The sequence below is a fragment of the Aphis gossypii genome, chromosome 1 (genome assembly GCF_020184175.1).
Source record: "Aphis gossypii isolate Hap1 chromosome 1, ASM2018417v2, whole genome shotgun sequence".
In the NCBI taxonomy this organism is placed as follows: Eukaryota; Metazoa; Arthropoda; class Insecta; order Hemiptera; family Aphididae; genus Aphis; species Aphis gossypii.
In genome coordinates, this window is record NC_065530.1 from 57,169,037 (window position 1) to 57,185,803 (window position 16,767).

General features: G+C 26.1%; 2 protein-coding genes across 5 annotated transcripts in view; one reads left to right on the top strand and one right to left on the bottom strand.

Moving 5' to 3' along the window:
* Positions 1–3,132, bottom strand: part of LOC114119611 (TBC1 domain family member 30-like) — a 38,056-nt gene extending 34,924 nt beyond the window's left edge. Inside the window, exon 1 of one of the 3 annotated variants that reach the window (XM_050204847.1) lies at positions 3,118–3,132. Coding sequence is in view for 2 of the 3 variants with exons in the window: in XM_027981221.2 (XP_027837022.2) it covers positions 735–989 (255 nt within the window). In the remaining variant the exon portion in view is untranslated. Of the gene's footprint in view, positions 1–734; positions 1,795–3,117 lie in introns of those variants that run through there. The other 2 variants (XM_027981221.2, XM_027981222.2) reach the window with 2 other exon arrangements.
* On the top strand, positions 1,012–14,726 carry LOC114119616 (uncharacterized). 2 transcript variants are annotated; one of them, XM_027981228.2, is made up of 9 exons: positions 1,012–1,147; positions 10,206–10,339; positions 10,418–10,586; positions 10,664–10,766; positions 10,912–11,065; positions 11,146–11,269; positions 11,335–11,490; positions 13,357–13,635; positions 14,421–14,726. In XM_027981228.2, exons 1-9 carry the CDS (start codon positions 1,127–1,129, stop codon positions 14,547–14,549), a joined length of 1,269 nt encoding a protein of 422 aa, XP_027837029.1. In that variant the 5' UTR covers positions 1,012–1,126; the 3' UTR covers positions 14,550–14,726. The 2 variants fall into 2 exon arrangements, with proteins under 2 accessions (XP_027837029.1, XP_050060821.1); XM_050204864.1 differs by having other exon boundaries at positions 11,335–11,481.
* Positions 14,727–16,767: the final 2,041 nt, after the last annotated feature.

Below are 16,767 nucleotides of genomic sequence, written 5' to 3' on the forward strand. Positions count from 1 at the left end.
ATTTTTAATTATTGTTAGTAATATACCGTTTTTATATTACCAACACCCCAAAAATATAATTTTATTTTTAAATTTATTGATACACTTATCGACTATTGAGTCATTAGGTAATCATTACTCACGATATATTCTAATTAAATTTATGTAAAGTTGAAAAAGGTAAAGATGAAAAAAAAGGTACTCATCTTATTATAAAACCAATACGTTCATCGTTAAATTACGCAACGAATATCATACGTCAGTGGTGCACTTAATATAATACAATATAAAAAATATATGTTATAAAATAATACGTATCCTACACTTATTTGAAACCTTGCAATATTTTATTTATTAAATCAACTGATACCTTTTTCTTGAAAAGCCCATGATTACAAGATGGTTAAAAATACGCTCGGACACCGCACCAAAGGTATAATAAAAGTGCCATATTTTTAGTATAAAAAAATATTACAATATATTATATAAAGTATAAATCATTAAATTTTTAAATAAAAAAAAAAATTTAGAGTGAAATTAATAAATTTCATTGTTGTTCCTTCGCTTGTATTTAATAATGATAACATTGATAACATATGATACAATAAAAGACAACAAAGTGCTTTCGGTAAACATTTCGGATAACACATGTCTAGTGATTATTGTGTATAACATGTGTGGTTTAACTACTGACAAACTGTTAGGGTTAGGGCAACCGCGGATGTGCTATACACATGCAGCTTGGATTTACTTACAGGAAGGTGATGAACGGACGGCGGTCGATGGTCTGCGGTGGGTTTCGGAAGTGACGAGGATTCGGCCGTGGTAGCGGTTTGATCACGATCACGGTTATAACCAGCCACGACCTGCACGATACCATTTCGTTCGAGGCTCGGAATCACGGTGGTGGAGTTTGCAGTCGTTGTGGAGGTTGCGGTGGTTGCGGTGGAGGCTACCGGCTGTACCTGTTGGACCACCGAGTCCACGGTAAAGTATCTGGTCGCGGTCATCGTTTCGTTGAGTCCGAGACGTCGGCAAACAGCTGAAATGCGTGGTCGGTGTCCGGGGTCATCATCATTCGAACGACTACAGCGGAGACGGAGTCGGTGACCCGCGGGTAGACGTTGTGAATTCACCGGGTACCAGCATGATATTATTCAATCGCGAGGTAATTATTTTAATAATATAATAACAATTTTGGCCGTTTTATGATGTTATAATATTATTATGATGTACACGTCAAACCACCGTTACGATAAGTACCTACTGTGTTTAACGCGCGTTGACTTCGACGTCTGTAAGTGAGTACGCAAGCGCGTTGTACTGTTTATTCAAATGCACACCGATGGAGATGGGTTTTGTTACATATTATCATATATTATATTATTTGTTATTAATTTATTTTTACTCACACACACGCCCGCTACCGACCCGGTGCAGCGCGCTGTACAAACAATAACTGGCGCGCGAAACATATACGACACGAGCGCGCGAACCATTGCACAGCGGGGTCAGTATAATAGTGGTATAGACAGGCACCCATATAGAAAATTTTCATGTGTCAACGAGAATGAGTGGGAGTTGAAGCACTTCGGAATAAAGTGATATTATACAGAACGATACTCCATTTAAGTTCATCCTAATTTTTCTTTAAACAATAAATATGTATTGAAACTCTGGCTCGTGTAAATCTTAAATATGCTTAAAGTTTTAAGATTTAAAATTCTTGAAATATATTGTACTTATTAAACAATTTATTGTGGCGATGCGATGTGCAATTTTCTGTTTTTAAAATGATGACCCTCTACCCTGTTTTACTGCAACATTGATTTACTTAAATAAAAACTCAAACGAGAGTATTGAATGAAAATGTTTATATTAAATATAATATAGTCCTTAAATATTTTCAAAAAAGTTATCTGTTAATGCAAAAAAAAAAAAAATAATGCTGATTTAAATTGTAAAATAGACAGTGCTTTGAAAAACAAAAATTGATATCTCCATTCTCCACAAAACATTCTTTAAATAGTAAAAAATAATGTTAAGAGTTTTAAACTATATAAGTTTATCAACAAATTCCAATGGTTAAATTGTGTATTACCTCATTATTACATATAAATGGGAGTTAGCATGGTTGATGAATCACCTTGGATATTGCTTCTTGTGTGCATATATTTAAACTAAATTGCCTACGCGTTAATAAATCGTGTGTTGTTGGACGGAGAAAACGTCTAGTGGTATGCATTTTGCAACCTGTTAACTTAATTAAATGTTCAATACCTACTTACTTATAACTAGTAGAATAATATTATACAATTATTATTTATTATAAAAATGAAATTGTATAATTGTTTATCTTGATAAAAAGAAAAACAATATTATACGTTGACATGTTATCACATATTTTTGAGTATCTGTACAGTGTCAGTGATTACAATTTATTACAATTTTTGAATAAATATGAAATATTTTAATGGTATTTGCGTGTAGCTTATAATTGGTTACTATTAATATTTTATTAATTTTATTATATTTATATAATCTTATGATGGTAAATAAAAATTAAACTAATTTTATTTATTTTTTTTTTTTTAGTAAATTTACTTTATCAGTAGAATTTTATATAACAAATTCACGAGTGTCGTAAATAATATTATGCTAAAACGTATTTGCTCATTTTCTGTCAGAGCTATTTTATTTATAAGTACTATTCATCATACAGAAACATTAATGTATTTTCGAAAAATGAAAACGTATAACTCGCGTTTTACGTTACATAAATACATAATGTTTTCCTATATTGTATGAAAAACTATGATTCAATCATAATTTTAATATGGGTATTTTTTTTTTCTAAAATATTGTTATACGAATAAATTTCATTTCATCAAAAATAATAATGAAAAAAATAAAATATTAAAACGAGGATAAACATTATTGGTACAGTCGGCTGTTGTATTCTTCGCGTGGCTGCTGTGTTCGCGGAATCGTTTTCATTGTTTTCAGCTGTAGTTCCGAATGTTTTATTTCCATATTTACATTATATTATGATATCATGATCGCTCAACAACCGCGATGTTAATATGTTATTTTATTATGCAATAATAGGATATAATACCGTCACTGTGGTATACTTACAGTCTTACACTATAATACAGACAGGCTACAGCAATAAATCACACCAACGTATTTAAAATAACTAATATACTTGAACCGTCGTTTCGGTTCGTAATTTTTTTTATCGAAATTTCGTTATAACCGGCGGCGTCTCGTGTACTTTGAATTTGACTAATTAATGGGTATAATAATGTTTAAATCGCGTTCGTGTTATCGGTTCGCAGTACTCGAAGTCGCGGAACCGGACGCGTACGTCGTGTACTCGATTCAACTGAAACGACTCGATTTGCATACTTTTTTGATAACACATATATTATTATCACAGTACTCGCATATGTAATAGGTATGAGTGGTTTTTATCAAGAAAAAAAATATAAATTAAACATAACATATTTTATAAGCTCGATAGGCGATTTTGATTGCGTTGTATATCATATTATTATTATTATTATGTTCCAATTTCGGATCGCATTTGTAACCATATATATAATATTATAGGTACCTACCTAATATATATATATTATTTAAACCGAATGCACTGTACGATTTACGAAAAAGCTGTATATTATAATTGTTATTATTTGAGTTGGTGCGCGTTGCAGTATAGGTACGAAATCAGGTCGTATAACATCATCACATTGTGCTATTGTAATACGCGAGTACCACACCTACCTAAACATGTAATATATGTTTGTATACACAAACGCATTAATTGATCGGGTTTAAAACAAGGCGAAATTGGTTCATCGTATATATTATAATATACTATTACATAACTACGCGACAAAAGTAATAATTATTGTCACACAATTATTTTGAACGCGATTGTATACACGTGCGTATAAAATATTTTGATGGGAAAACTCAAATGTGCCAAAAGTTACTGTTTTACTTGTATTGCATAATATATAGTTCGTGTCGTAATAGGTAATTTAATGGGTGGTTATTATACGATGGTTATAGACGACTTATAAATAAAGGATAAATCTATAATCGGCGTGTGTGTAGTGTATTGTACTCGGTAAATGGTGGTTTGTTGGATTAGCGTAGGTAGTGTACTCGTGTGGTTTAAGTAAATGTCGTCGTCTTCAGTGTTCTTGCAGTCATAATAATATATTACGTGTTAACGCGTGCAGTTTAAGATCCCTACGGCGCCTCTGGGAAAACACACGAATTGCCGCATTTCTTAAAAGGTATTCGAGTCACATATGTGAGCAAAACAGTTTTATGGCAAATTATTTATCTACACGTCGCACCTTTGTGTTGTGTAAAAAAAATCGATTCGAAGTATCATTTTTGTTTGATATTTAAAAGTATTTTAAATATTCATAACAGTATGCTAAAAGGTTAGGTTAGGTATTCACGTCTACATAATATCGGTGAGGGCATTCTTATAGGTAAATATTTATTATTTATTTGATTTGATAGATAATATAACATATAAAAACTAGGTATTCATTTTACAAGACGTATAATATTGCATAACTTTAGAATTTGTTAAAAATTAAAAATACCTACACGTCATAAAATATTGGAATTTATTTTTGTAAATAAAGAAATTATTATTATTAATAGTTATTAGTACATCATTATATAATATGGTTTTTAAATAATTATTGAAATCATTAATAAAAACCATATTTTCTTTTTTTCTATTTAATTTTTATAGCACCGACTTACAATTATTATAGCTACTTAAATGAAACTTTATTGCTGTATAAACATACATTTTATATGAACATAAAGTTTTTTTGTTTTTCATGATAAGGTTTTTTAAAAATGTAGCTACATGTTAATTAAAAAATAATAATTGTATAATATCTGTACGAAGTTGTAGCCGTTATAAACTTGTATTATATATATGTACGCTTTCTGTACGATTACGACATATCTAATTTGTAAAAGATAGTGCACCTCGAGCAAAATAATTCGAAAACTTCTCGAAAATCCGGTAATTGTTATACTGCTGCTGTACATCACTTAGTGTAATCTTGTTTAATGAAACAATTAACATGGATTTTATGTACGGCGTCGATCCATTCGGTATTGTACTTTATTATGCACTTTTAAAACTTATCAACTATGCATTTAATTGTATTTGAGACTTGTATTGTCACTTGTGTGTTTATAACATCAGTAATAGTAATAAGTATATTATGTGAATTGAATTATACAATCACATTTTTAATAAATTATAATTTATTAGTCATAATATACATATAAATATTGATTAATATTATTATTATTAATATTGAGTAATATTGATTGTCAGCAGATTTGGAAACAGTATATTGTCAAATTATTTTATTGAGAATATTACGTTTGATTTATATAAATGGTAGATATTATGTAATAATAATTTCAAATTTCAAATTTGATATATCTATATTATATATATATATATATATATATAGTTATGTATTGTAGAATAAATAAATAAAATAAAAATAATAAATAAACAACCATATAAAAAAATCGATTTGATCGTAAACTGATTTTGCGTAAAAATTTCCGTTTTTCCGTCACTTTTTTTTGTTTTTCTAGTTTTTTTTGAAAACTGTTGGAAAATATTTACTTTTTACCTGTATAATGCATCAAGGATATACATTTTACAATCGGAAACCACCTCCGAAGTTTGAAAAATTTAAGAAATATTTCGACAAGTTATACTGTAAACAGACAAAAAAATACTCACATCATTGTAAAATCAATACATTCATCACTCCGTTTAGAATCTTAAAGTAATAAATAGTTCATCATTTTATTATTGTAGATTATTTGATTTAATATAATTATCGTTTAATGTTCGATTTTTTAAAAAAATGTACCTATATGGTTATGGATTAATTGAATATTCAGAAAATTTAAAGCAATTAATCATCCAGTCCTAATGGGTAATTATTGTAATAATTTTTCACACAAATTATAATATGAGGTTAACTTTTATAGTGTAACTATAATATTTAAAAAGTATTTTCCTTTCGTGACTATTTTCACAATAAACTTTTAGACATGTTAATTACTCACTTTATACATAGTTTTTTAACATGAATATCGATAAAAATGTTTGAATTATAAATGTAATGTTATAGAATTAAAAGTTTATCAATTTTTTAGGATAATGACGTTTCCATAGACTTGAATAATTCTATGTATAACCATTAAAGGATGCTAATCAAATTTTAATAAGGTAGTAGTTAGAGAGAATCAAAAAAGAAAAAAAAATAGTAATAATATTGAATTTATTTATTTTTTATCGATCTTTAATACAAATCAGCAGCAAGGGGCCCATTATAGTTAGATTGTCTTAATTACTATTAACAGTTATAATAAGTTTTACATTATGTTACATTCATTTCACATTTCGATAATTTTATTATTATTAATGTCACTTAAAATTGTTAATGTTATTAATTGTTAGTTTTAAAATTGTCTTGTTTTGATACGGGTTTACTGGGTTTATTCCTAGAAGTGTATCTAATGTTGCAGTTTTGTTGAGTTTTATTCGCTCCAGTTCGTATCGTTGATATTCATCATTTTTGTTGATATATATGTTTTATCGTAACTAGTGAGCAACATTGACGAATTGGGGATTTTTCTATAGACATGAGATATCTTGATTTTATTTGTTATACACGTTATACGTCATAAATATATATGATATAATTGTCGGTTATCTTATATATTCCTATTTATTGACCTCTATGAAAAAATATCAAGGTTTATGAAAATAATATATGGTATACGATAGTGTTCTATCTGTTGTAGACTTTGAGAAATTTATTTCGTGATGGAAGAAAAGTATTAATTTGGCTGGATTAAAAATTAAAGTTTATAGTTAAGCCATTTAAGTTCACTCAGACAACGTGCTATTATATTATTTGTATTGCATATGTATTGTGTATTATAGTTCAAAAATACACACCTAACTAAAATTTTTTTTTGACAATTTTTCGTGTAAAAATAGAATGTTTAAAATAAAACATATAACCTAGAAAGTATTTTACTTGATGGAAAAACTCATATATGTGTAAACATTAGTTAATTGTATTCTTTTTTTGCGTAAAGAACAATATTGACATAAATACATTGAAAAAAATATGTAAATTTCATTAAAACTATTTGAAACATTATTTTGGAGTCATTTCATACTCAATGAAAATTAAAATTGTTTTTATAGAAATTAAATTCACAAGTATTTCATTTACACAGTCTAGTGGACATAACTTAGTCTGTTCATTCATTCGCGACGATTCTCGAGTGCAAGAGATAGAGCCACCTATATGCATGGCCTTTAAGTGTATGTTACATTTAAATTAAAAATAGGAAAATACTAGGTTTTAGAATAAATTATAACTTTATAAATATTGCAAAATACAAAAAAAAATTATAAACACATTACTCAAGTTTTTCTAAATATAAGATTGTATTTTATTTTTTTTATAAAAATACATTTAATAACTAAATTAAATGTTTTAAAAATCTATAAATTGAATATTTGATGTGTTGATCTACGGTTGTAGTTAATGCTTATTGCTTATGTATGACGTATGTAGAGTACCCGTATAGTATTTGTAATGAGCACTGGTGGCAATATTATCATGATAATTAAGGAATAGGAAATGATATTAATGATATTATTTTGGTAATCACTAGAACACGAGTACTGTCCATGTAGCTCGGGAAGAAGAAATTGTAATATACATTGTACGTATACCTAATTGATTTTCTTCATTGTGATATAATTTTAATTAATTTAAGTTTATTATGAGCTTATTATTAAAGGAGCTATGTACAAATAGATAAAGTTAGTCCAAATACATCATGTAAGGAGTAATTCATTCAATAATAATGACATCACATTACCGAGGCCAAGAATCCACCTCGTTAATTAAAATCCAACGATTGAAGTAACATCACAGGTGGTATGAGTATTGAGGAGCTTAAGAAGACGTCGTTACACTTTTGAAATCAAATATATTTGAGTACTGCAACCTGTAACACGTTTCGTATAAGCGGGCACTTTCAGATATTTAAATTAGATTCGTATTTGGGGACTTGTGTTCAATATAATATTTCACTATTTTAGTACACAATCATGTCAGATTCACAGGTTGAGCTTAAGGGCATCAAAGAAGCAGTCTGAAAATGTGACCGTCATTTGAAATTATTTCCCAGCGATCAATTATTACAGACTTCAGTAATATTACTAGGGTATTATGATTTATGACTGAACTAATGTGTATTGTATTTATTTTTTTTTTCTAACATGACATTTAATAACAAACGTCGGTGAGCAATAATTTATCGGGTTTAAAACGATGTAAAACAAAATAATAATATGGAGCAACAAATACTTGACCAATGCAGGTCAATAATCGAAAGAAGAAATCATTAATCAACGAAGTACTGTTGATTTGAAATTTTTTAAATAATACTGTACATATATATGGCCCTAAAATATTTATTATTTATGTGTATTGGCGATTCATGTGTGTCCACTATTATATAATATTATATCAACCCTAGAATCTCACGATTATGTCATTATCATAATAATCAGTATCTAATATAATATAAATAATAATCTGTAAATATTTGAATATCGTTTCAGCCTGGTGTACAAATATAGTACATCATATGTGTTTGATGGTCTATTTGAGAAGTTTTCGATCATTTTTATATTCATTTATACAACACAAAACCTAGAATATATGTTAATTAAGTAGAACTTAATTTGAACTTCAACACTTTCATTATAATATTGTATTTGTGGGGCGACGCGTGGAAAATCATCGTCGCGAAAATCTTGCGTGTGTAATTTTTGTTATGCCTACTTTATAGTAATATATTTTTATATTTTATACAAACAATATTATGACGTGGTGGACATACAATAAACTGTATATATGTATGTGCCGTAACAATTGGAATGTATGTTATAAATAATTTCTGAATATTATAAGATGTAGATCATTTGGAATTGTTTTGGTCCGGCGTAAAAGTTTTTCGCTTGTTACGTATAGCAATCAAGTTGTTGCAGTCCTAAAATCCCAAAAAGTTGTTGATGGTTTGTAGGGATAATTTTTTTCTAAAAATAGTTTCGAGTTTAGTGCGTAAAAAATAATTGTGTGCTAAATCTCTCGGTTCTTTCAATATATTAACTATAAAACTACTTATATATAGATAAACATCATAAGAAATTCGTAGTTTTGTAATTTAAGCCCGAGACATTGTTATACGTATATGATATTCCATAAGATGGCAAAAATCATGGTAAACCGTTATCTGCTATTACTATGTAAGTGTACACTAAGCTCAGTCAGTATATAAACGATATGAATCATAAAATTAAAAGTTATCTTTTGATTTTTACTTATAAATAGAGACATCAGGAAAATTAAAAAAAATAAATATATTATACTAACTTGTATACGACATAACAGTGAATCTCTGAATTATGTACCTTTAGTTTATACAAATAAAATATTCTATTTTAGTATTTTTCAGTTAATAAATTTAAATATTTTAATCAGTTTATTATTTCATACTTTTAATAGGGAATTAAAAAAAAGAATAATTCATACGAAAATAGTATATAATATATTTGCAAATAATGATATACGTGCTTGTATTAATTATCTAAATAATACTTACAAAGTTTTAAGTATTTTATTTAATTAGAAAATTCAAACTAATATAAGTTTACTTTATAAAATACTTTTATTTGATTTAAATAATTTATAAATATTTTTCAGTTTTGAGTTCAATATCATTGGTTAATGATTATAAAATATAAATACAACATGTAGATATTTATAGATGTTACAAATCGAATAAAAATAAAAATATATTTGTGTATATTTAAACAAAACTAATGATTGAATAAAAATGTTAATTATATATTTAATTTTATTGAAAAAAGAAATAACATGATACAACACATTCTCAGAATATTCAAAATTGTATAACTGGCTCATGTTTTTTAAATATGTTTAATATATTTACACTTTTAATTTAGATTATTGATTTAATTTTTTTCGGTTGTCAATCGAGTAATTTATAGTTGATAAGCTTAGATATTATTTGCATAAAATATTTTTTTTTAGATTTCACGCCAATTAACAGCTATTATGCTTCAAACAAGTAAATCAAAAATTAATCAAGATGAAATTAAAATTAATGAAGTGGGCAAAACATTTTTTGAAATACAATTTGATGCTAAAAAAAAAATTATTTCCAGGTTTAAAATTATATAGTTAGTTTGTAGTGTAATATTAGAATTAATATTTTGTGAAAATTGTATTGTAACATACTACAGGTTGATTGATGAAATAAACAATTTTAAAAAAAAGACTGATAAGTTCAAAAGTAAAACTAATCGTTTGAGTATAAAATTGAAAGATAATTACGAATATTTAAAGAAAATTTTAGACGAGAAAAATAATTTGGAAAAACTATTAAAGGCGGAAACGGCTCAGCTAAAACAAGTAAGACCACTAATTTTGAGTTTTAGAAATTTGAATCTTTTTTTGTGTGTGTTAACTATGATAACAAATATGCATAGGAAGTCGATTCTATGGAAGAAACAAGCTTAAGTAAATTAAAAAAAAAAGACGACGAATTTATTAGAGAAGCTGGAAAACATAAATCGATTACTGCTATATATGGTGGGTAATAAATACGTCCTACTCCCACATATTGTAAATTGTTAAACATAATATTAATATTATATTTTGTGCGAATAAAATATGTCAACGTAACAACTTTTATACGCCGGCTAAAATTAAATAAATATATTTTTTGACAAATCAGTGGGAAGATTAAATAAGTTGGATGAATTTACCAAACAAGAAAAAGTTCTCGAACAGAAATACATATATATGAAAGAACAAAATGTAATGATGGATAAAAAGTATGAGATTGCATTGAAAACTATGGAAGAGAATAAATTTATAAGTGAACAAATGTAAGTGATATTTTTTAGATATTCCAATGTAATTTTAATATTTTATAACCGTACTAAATGAGTAATTGTTTATATTTTAGCGCAAAAAGAAACATGTTAAAACGATGTGTAGATTTTTCAGTACACATGAAAAAACAATCACTGATGGTTAAATGTCCTGTTGAGGGAGCAAGTACCAATGAAATACTTGATCTAAGTGAAATGGTACCTACATTTATAATTTATTGCAGATACCTATTGACAATAAAATACGTTTCCACTAATTACAGGTAGACATTGGTAATAAACAGCTTGAAATTTACGATAAAGAATGTCTCGATTTGAAAAAAGAAAATAAAGCACTTAAAGAATTATTGAAATCTACCCGAGAAATAATAAATGAAAAAAATGTCGATGATAATTCAAAGGAGAATATTGTAAGCTGGGTAGTATATTTTTTCAGCAAATCTTCATATTATTATTATTATAATTATAAATAATAGTCTTATTGATAATATTTTTGAAAAGCATGACAGTTCACCATTTATCAAGCATGTTCATATATTTTTTCCTCTTTATTTAAACTCTGATTTTTGGAATTTTTAGTGAAGTATTAAATATTATATTTTCAAATATTTACATTTTTTTTTATACCATTTAAGAAGTGACTACTATAGTAAAATAAAATATACAATTATATTTTTTAAACGAAAACTACCTTTTCTCTCTAAATAGACATTGTTTTTTTTTTAAGGCCCGTTTCACATGGACGCGTATGATACGCGTGACGCGTCCATGTGAAACAGGCCTAAATGTTTATACATAGGTACATAAGAGAATTTGGATAGATTGTTCTAAAATTTAATATACTAAGCATTTTAGTTCATGAGTTAATAGGTTTAAAATATATCATGATGTGAATGAATAGTTATAGTTATATTTTTCTATTAAAATATTTAAATTTTTTTTTTAATTTAAATTTATTTTAACGAAATCTCGGAGTGTATTAAGTGTTATGATATAATAATTAATTTAATTTAATTTGTACCCTTGTAATTAGCTATATGAAGTTTAATGATAATTCAAAAATCGTATAATTGAGTTTAAATATAAGTTAGGATAGCCGTTATTAGAAAAAAATTGTGTTTGTGTTGTCACTATTGCTGTCATTAAGTATATTTAATATGTCTTAATATCAAAAATCGAGTAAATCCTTAGATGAAAATGAGCATAGTTGGTATATTTAATCCTTTTTATCCTCCTATTATAATGTATACATTTTAATTATTTTCGGAGAATTTTAAATAGCCACACAAATCATAAATACTTGTTATTACCATAAATATTGTTAGTTATTTATTATTCAAAATACATCAAATAAGATGGATTTTGAATAATAAATGTCATAAATAACATATTTGAATGGATTGACGATGATCCACTCTGAGTTAATAAATTTTTCTCATTAAACTTTAAATTAGTATTCAATAGATTATATTTTATATTTTAATATGTAAGAACTTATAATATTATTATCTTTTTATTTCTTATGTACATGGTTATTGATTATGTAAACTAATATTAAACATAATATTTTTTTTGTTACTTAAATCATCCTTAGATTATATAATAATATTCATGTAGATAATAAAGTTCTAGATAAATACATTTTATAGTTATTTAATCACAAATAAAATGTTGTGTGTGAGATATTTTTGTTTTACAGAACAAATTCCAATGGCATTTTAATTTTGTAAACGATCGATGCACTCTTGTTCGTAGCTATGCATATTGCATAGCAAACAAAATTATTGTAAACAATTATCAGTTCGTGATTAAAATTATTAATTTTTAAACAAAATGATGAATATATAATAAGTAGAATAATCATATTTTTAAAATTAATAATATATAATAAAAACTATTAAATATTAACAAAGTAAAAATAAAGCCATATTGTATTGAATAAATGTCTGAAAATACTAAAACATTTGTATTAAAAAACTGAAACTAAAAATTAAAAAGTCGTTCTAATAATTATTGTTTTTGTATAACATAATAATAATAAATGTTTAAAATGTTCAATAATGATAAACCAACTAAAAAAAAAAGATAATATATATATTATTCATTATTATAGTAGGTAAAATTTAAATTAATTTGCTTAGTATAGGTAAGTATTATTTTTACTAATTTTTCGTAATTCAGGTGTTTGTTTTTATTATATTATTTGTACATTTGTAAATAAGTAAAATAAAACATATTTTTATGTATCGTTATTGAATTACAAGTAGTTTTAAAATACTCGACAGGAAGTGAAAAATTTGGAAAACAAATTGGCAAATGCTAAAGATTTGCAAGGAATACAACAGGTGGATAAGAATACAATACGTCATGTGGATCGGTCAATTCATTTGATCGTAATCGAAGGTACTGAGGCAGAATTGAAAGCCACAGACCATGACTTGCATGCGATCCAGGTAGAGCTGTACGAAATTCGATCTGCTAACCAGTTGTTGGATCGTCAGATTTGGAAAACAGAGGACGCGTTGTTAAATATTTACGAAAAAGCATCAGTTCATTTGGAAGAGGTATTATTGATATAAGCATACATAAATATAATTATTTCGTAGAGTGGAGTGTCACAGTTATATTCTAAAAAAGCCGGTACTCTACTATGGTTATACAAATTTTAAATATTTAAAAATACTTATGAGTTGATAACTAATACATTTAGTGCTCGTTCAAAATCTGATTTATATAAATTGAAATTTTTAGAAAAATGTACTGCTTATAATAATTATTCTAAAACTAAAAATGTATGCTGTAGCAATGCTGTGTAATTATTAATTAGTATAAGACAAACTATAATGTGTTCTAATACACATTTATCCATGCGGAAAATTACTATTCAATAATAAAATAATAACCTTATATAATATTAAATTAATTTCATAATAAAATTGTTAACTGTAACTATCTATACAGGTAAAAAGGCCAAATAAAGGTTTTTTCCACTATTTATATACTTAAATAGTATTTATTATTTTGCAATAAAGCTCGTCCATTGTTTTTTTCATATAAAATGTCGTTTTTTTTTAAAAAAAACGACCGTTATCGTGAGATTTTATGTTATAAAATAACGAAACAATCTCAAATTTTAATTTTCAATTAACAATAAAAAATACTGGATGTAGATACTACAGTGAGTGTTTATCAAAGTCAAAAATGTATATATATATAAATTGCAGTACCTATCATTACCAATGTACCATAATTATTTTTATACTATAGTTATCTTTAGTTACCTACCATCTTATTTAAATAAATTACATTTTATATTATTAATATAATAACATCTATAACTTATTTTTAGATAACATCTAATACGAGCAATTCCAAGGAAAACATTTTTGATTATATCCAAAAGCTGTATAAAGAATTAGATGACTTAATCACCGAAGATAACAAATTGTTAATATCTGATAATGTCTCCAATGATTGAGAAGAAATCATAATTATTGGAAAGTATAATGTCTATGAAAACACAAGATTTTTTGAATAAAATATTAAAGAAATTATAAATTAACAACAAAACATTTTTATTTTTATTTCTTATGTATATATTATTATACAATCTGTAAATTATTATTTTACAATAAACACATATATTATGATTAACCATATTATATTATATTCTAGACACTTCAGTGAAGTAATCATATGTTGATGGAACTTATGGAATTAAGTGGTTGATTTTAGTCACTTAAAAGTTTATGACAGCATTGATGTATGGGCGGATAGGTCAGATATTATTTTTTGTATAGATATTGAATAGTTTATAGTGAAAGTAGTTTTAAATTTGGCTACAAACGTAATGTATTATATTTGAATTAATAAAAGTGTTTTGATTATTTTACGAAGATATTTTGAACTAGAATGTTTAAGTCTATTTAAGCTTAATTCAAAAATAGATGCTATATGTTTAAAAGAGCTTTGTTGGCTTCAAAATCAGCTCATAAGATGTTATTTTATTACTAAGGCTATTCGTTTAAATGTTGAAATAAGTTGCATTATTAATGGAATTGATTGTTCAAAGCTTAAAAACGCTAGATAGTCTAAGCTATTTTATTAAATTTTGTAAATAGTACTATAGCTGTATATAGTGTATAATATATATATATAGAAGACAATAAGTATCATCATTTTTTTTCTTGAATATTTAAGATAACACGCACACGATAAAAAAAAAATGGGGTGAATTGTAAAAGACCATGCTTAGTGAATAATTGTACATAATCAAATATATTTCGATTTCTTATAAATACTTTTTTGTAATTGTTTGTGGCGTAATGACATTAGAAATCGAATTTAACACACAATTCTCGTGTGGAACCCAATAAAATAATCTGTTATATGATATTATATTATACTAGCTATCACCCATGTGCTTCACCCCGTGGATAGTTGTTTACAAATTGTAGGGCTGTTTCTTTGTCTTATAGTTATTTTAATCATAAAATGCTATAAAGTGTACATAATTAATTATATCTTCACGAAATAATAATAATTTAAGGTGTTTATAAATTCTCATAAATATACTTAAAAGTAATAAAAATAATTTTTTTCTCACATTAACATCATTTTTAAATATTATTATTTATTTTAATTTAATTTTTTATTTATTACACCCGGGAAATAAAATATAGTAATTTTATAACGACGTTAAATGTATAAAAATAATAATCATTATTAAATAACAACATTGGGCATGGCATTTTGTAGGTTTTCGCTTCATACAGCCAATCAGCGCACTATCGAATTACTATACTATTTTTCTATTGGTTATTATTATTATTATTAGATGCGTTTTATCCTATTTTAACTACTCTAGTCTCAAGATGAAGTACGTTAGTCGTAGTTTGAACTCAATGATCTATATACTTCAAACCACGCAGGACCGTTCAAAGCACCGAGTCGTTGTCACATCTCATAGACATCGACAATCATAATTGATTCATCGTCGATTCTATATACACATTCTGAGGTAAGTCATATAGTCTTATAGTGATTCAAAAATTATAAGAATACACAGGCAAAATTTTTTTTATTAGCATTTGAATTTTAATTATTGATAAAAATTCGTCAAAATTATGAATATTAGCAAATTATTTTATAGGTATAATTTATAAAAATGTTTGTATAAGTAGTTAAAAGTTGAATATTTAATACCTACAAGATTTTCTATAAGTTTGACTTACAATAATTATTAAAGACTCAAATTTTTCTGGTATTCAGACCATTAAAACATAAACCACCTTTTTCATCAACCAGTGGAAATTATATCCTAGGCAGACAAATCGTCGGCGTTCAGAGTCGTTTTTCGTATACAATGATACCTATCATTGGATTCAAATTTGATTCATTAAAATAATCTATTATACAGCAGAGTGTTACTGACTTGACCAATCTTTTTTTTTTCTATTATTACATTAAATAGATTTGTTTTGTTATTTAGTAAATTATTACTCCTAAATGCACAAATGTTTGAAGTAATATTATGTAAGTTCTATGCATCTAACTCAGACTTGTTTTGCATAGATTCTTATAACAACGGTGCATATATACATTATTTTAAGTTGTTCCATCGTTCTGGATAAAAATATATGTATGTAAATATATGTACCTATGCATTTAACTTTATTTATTTCATAAGAATATGT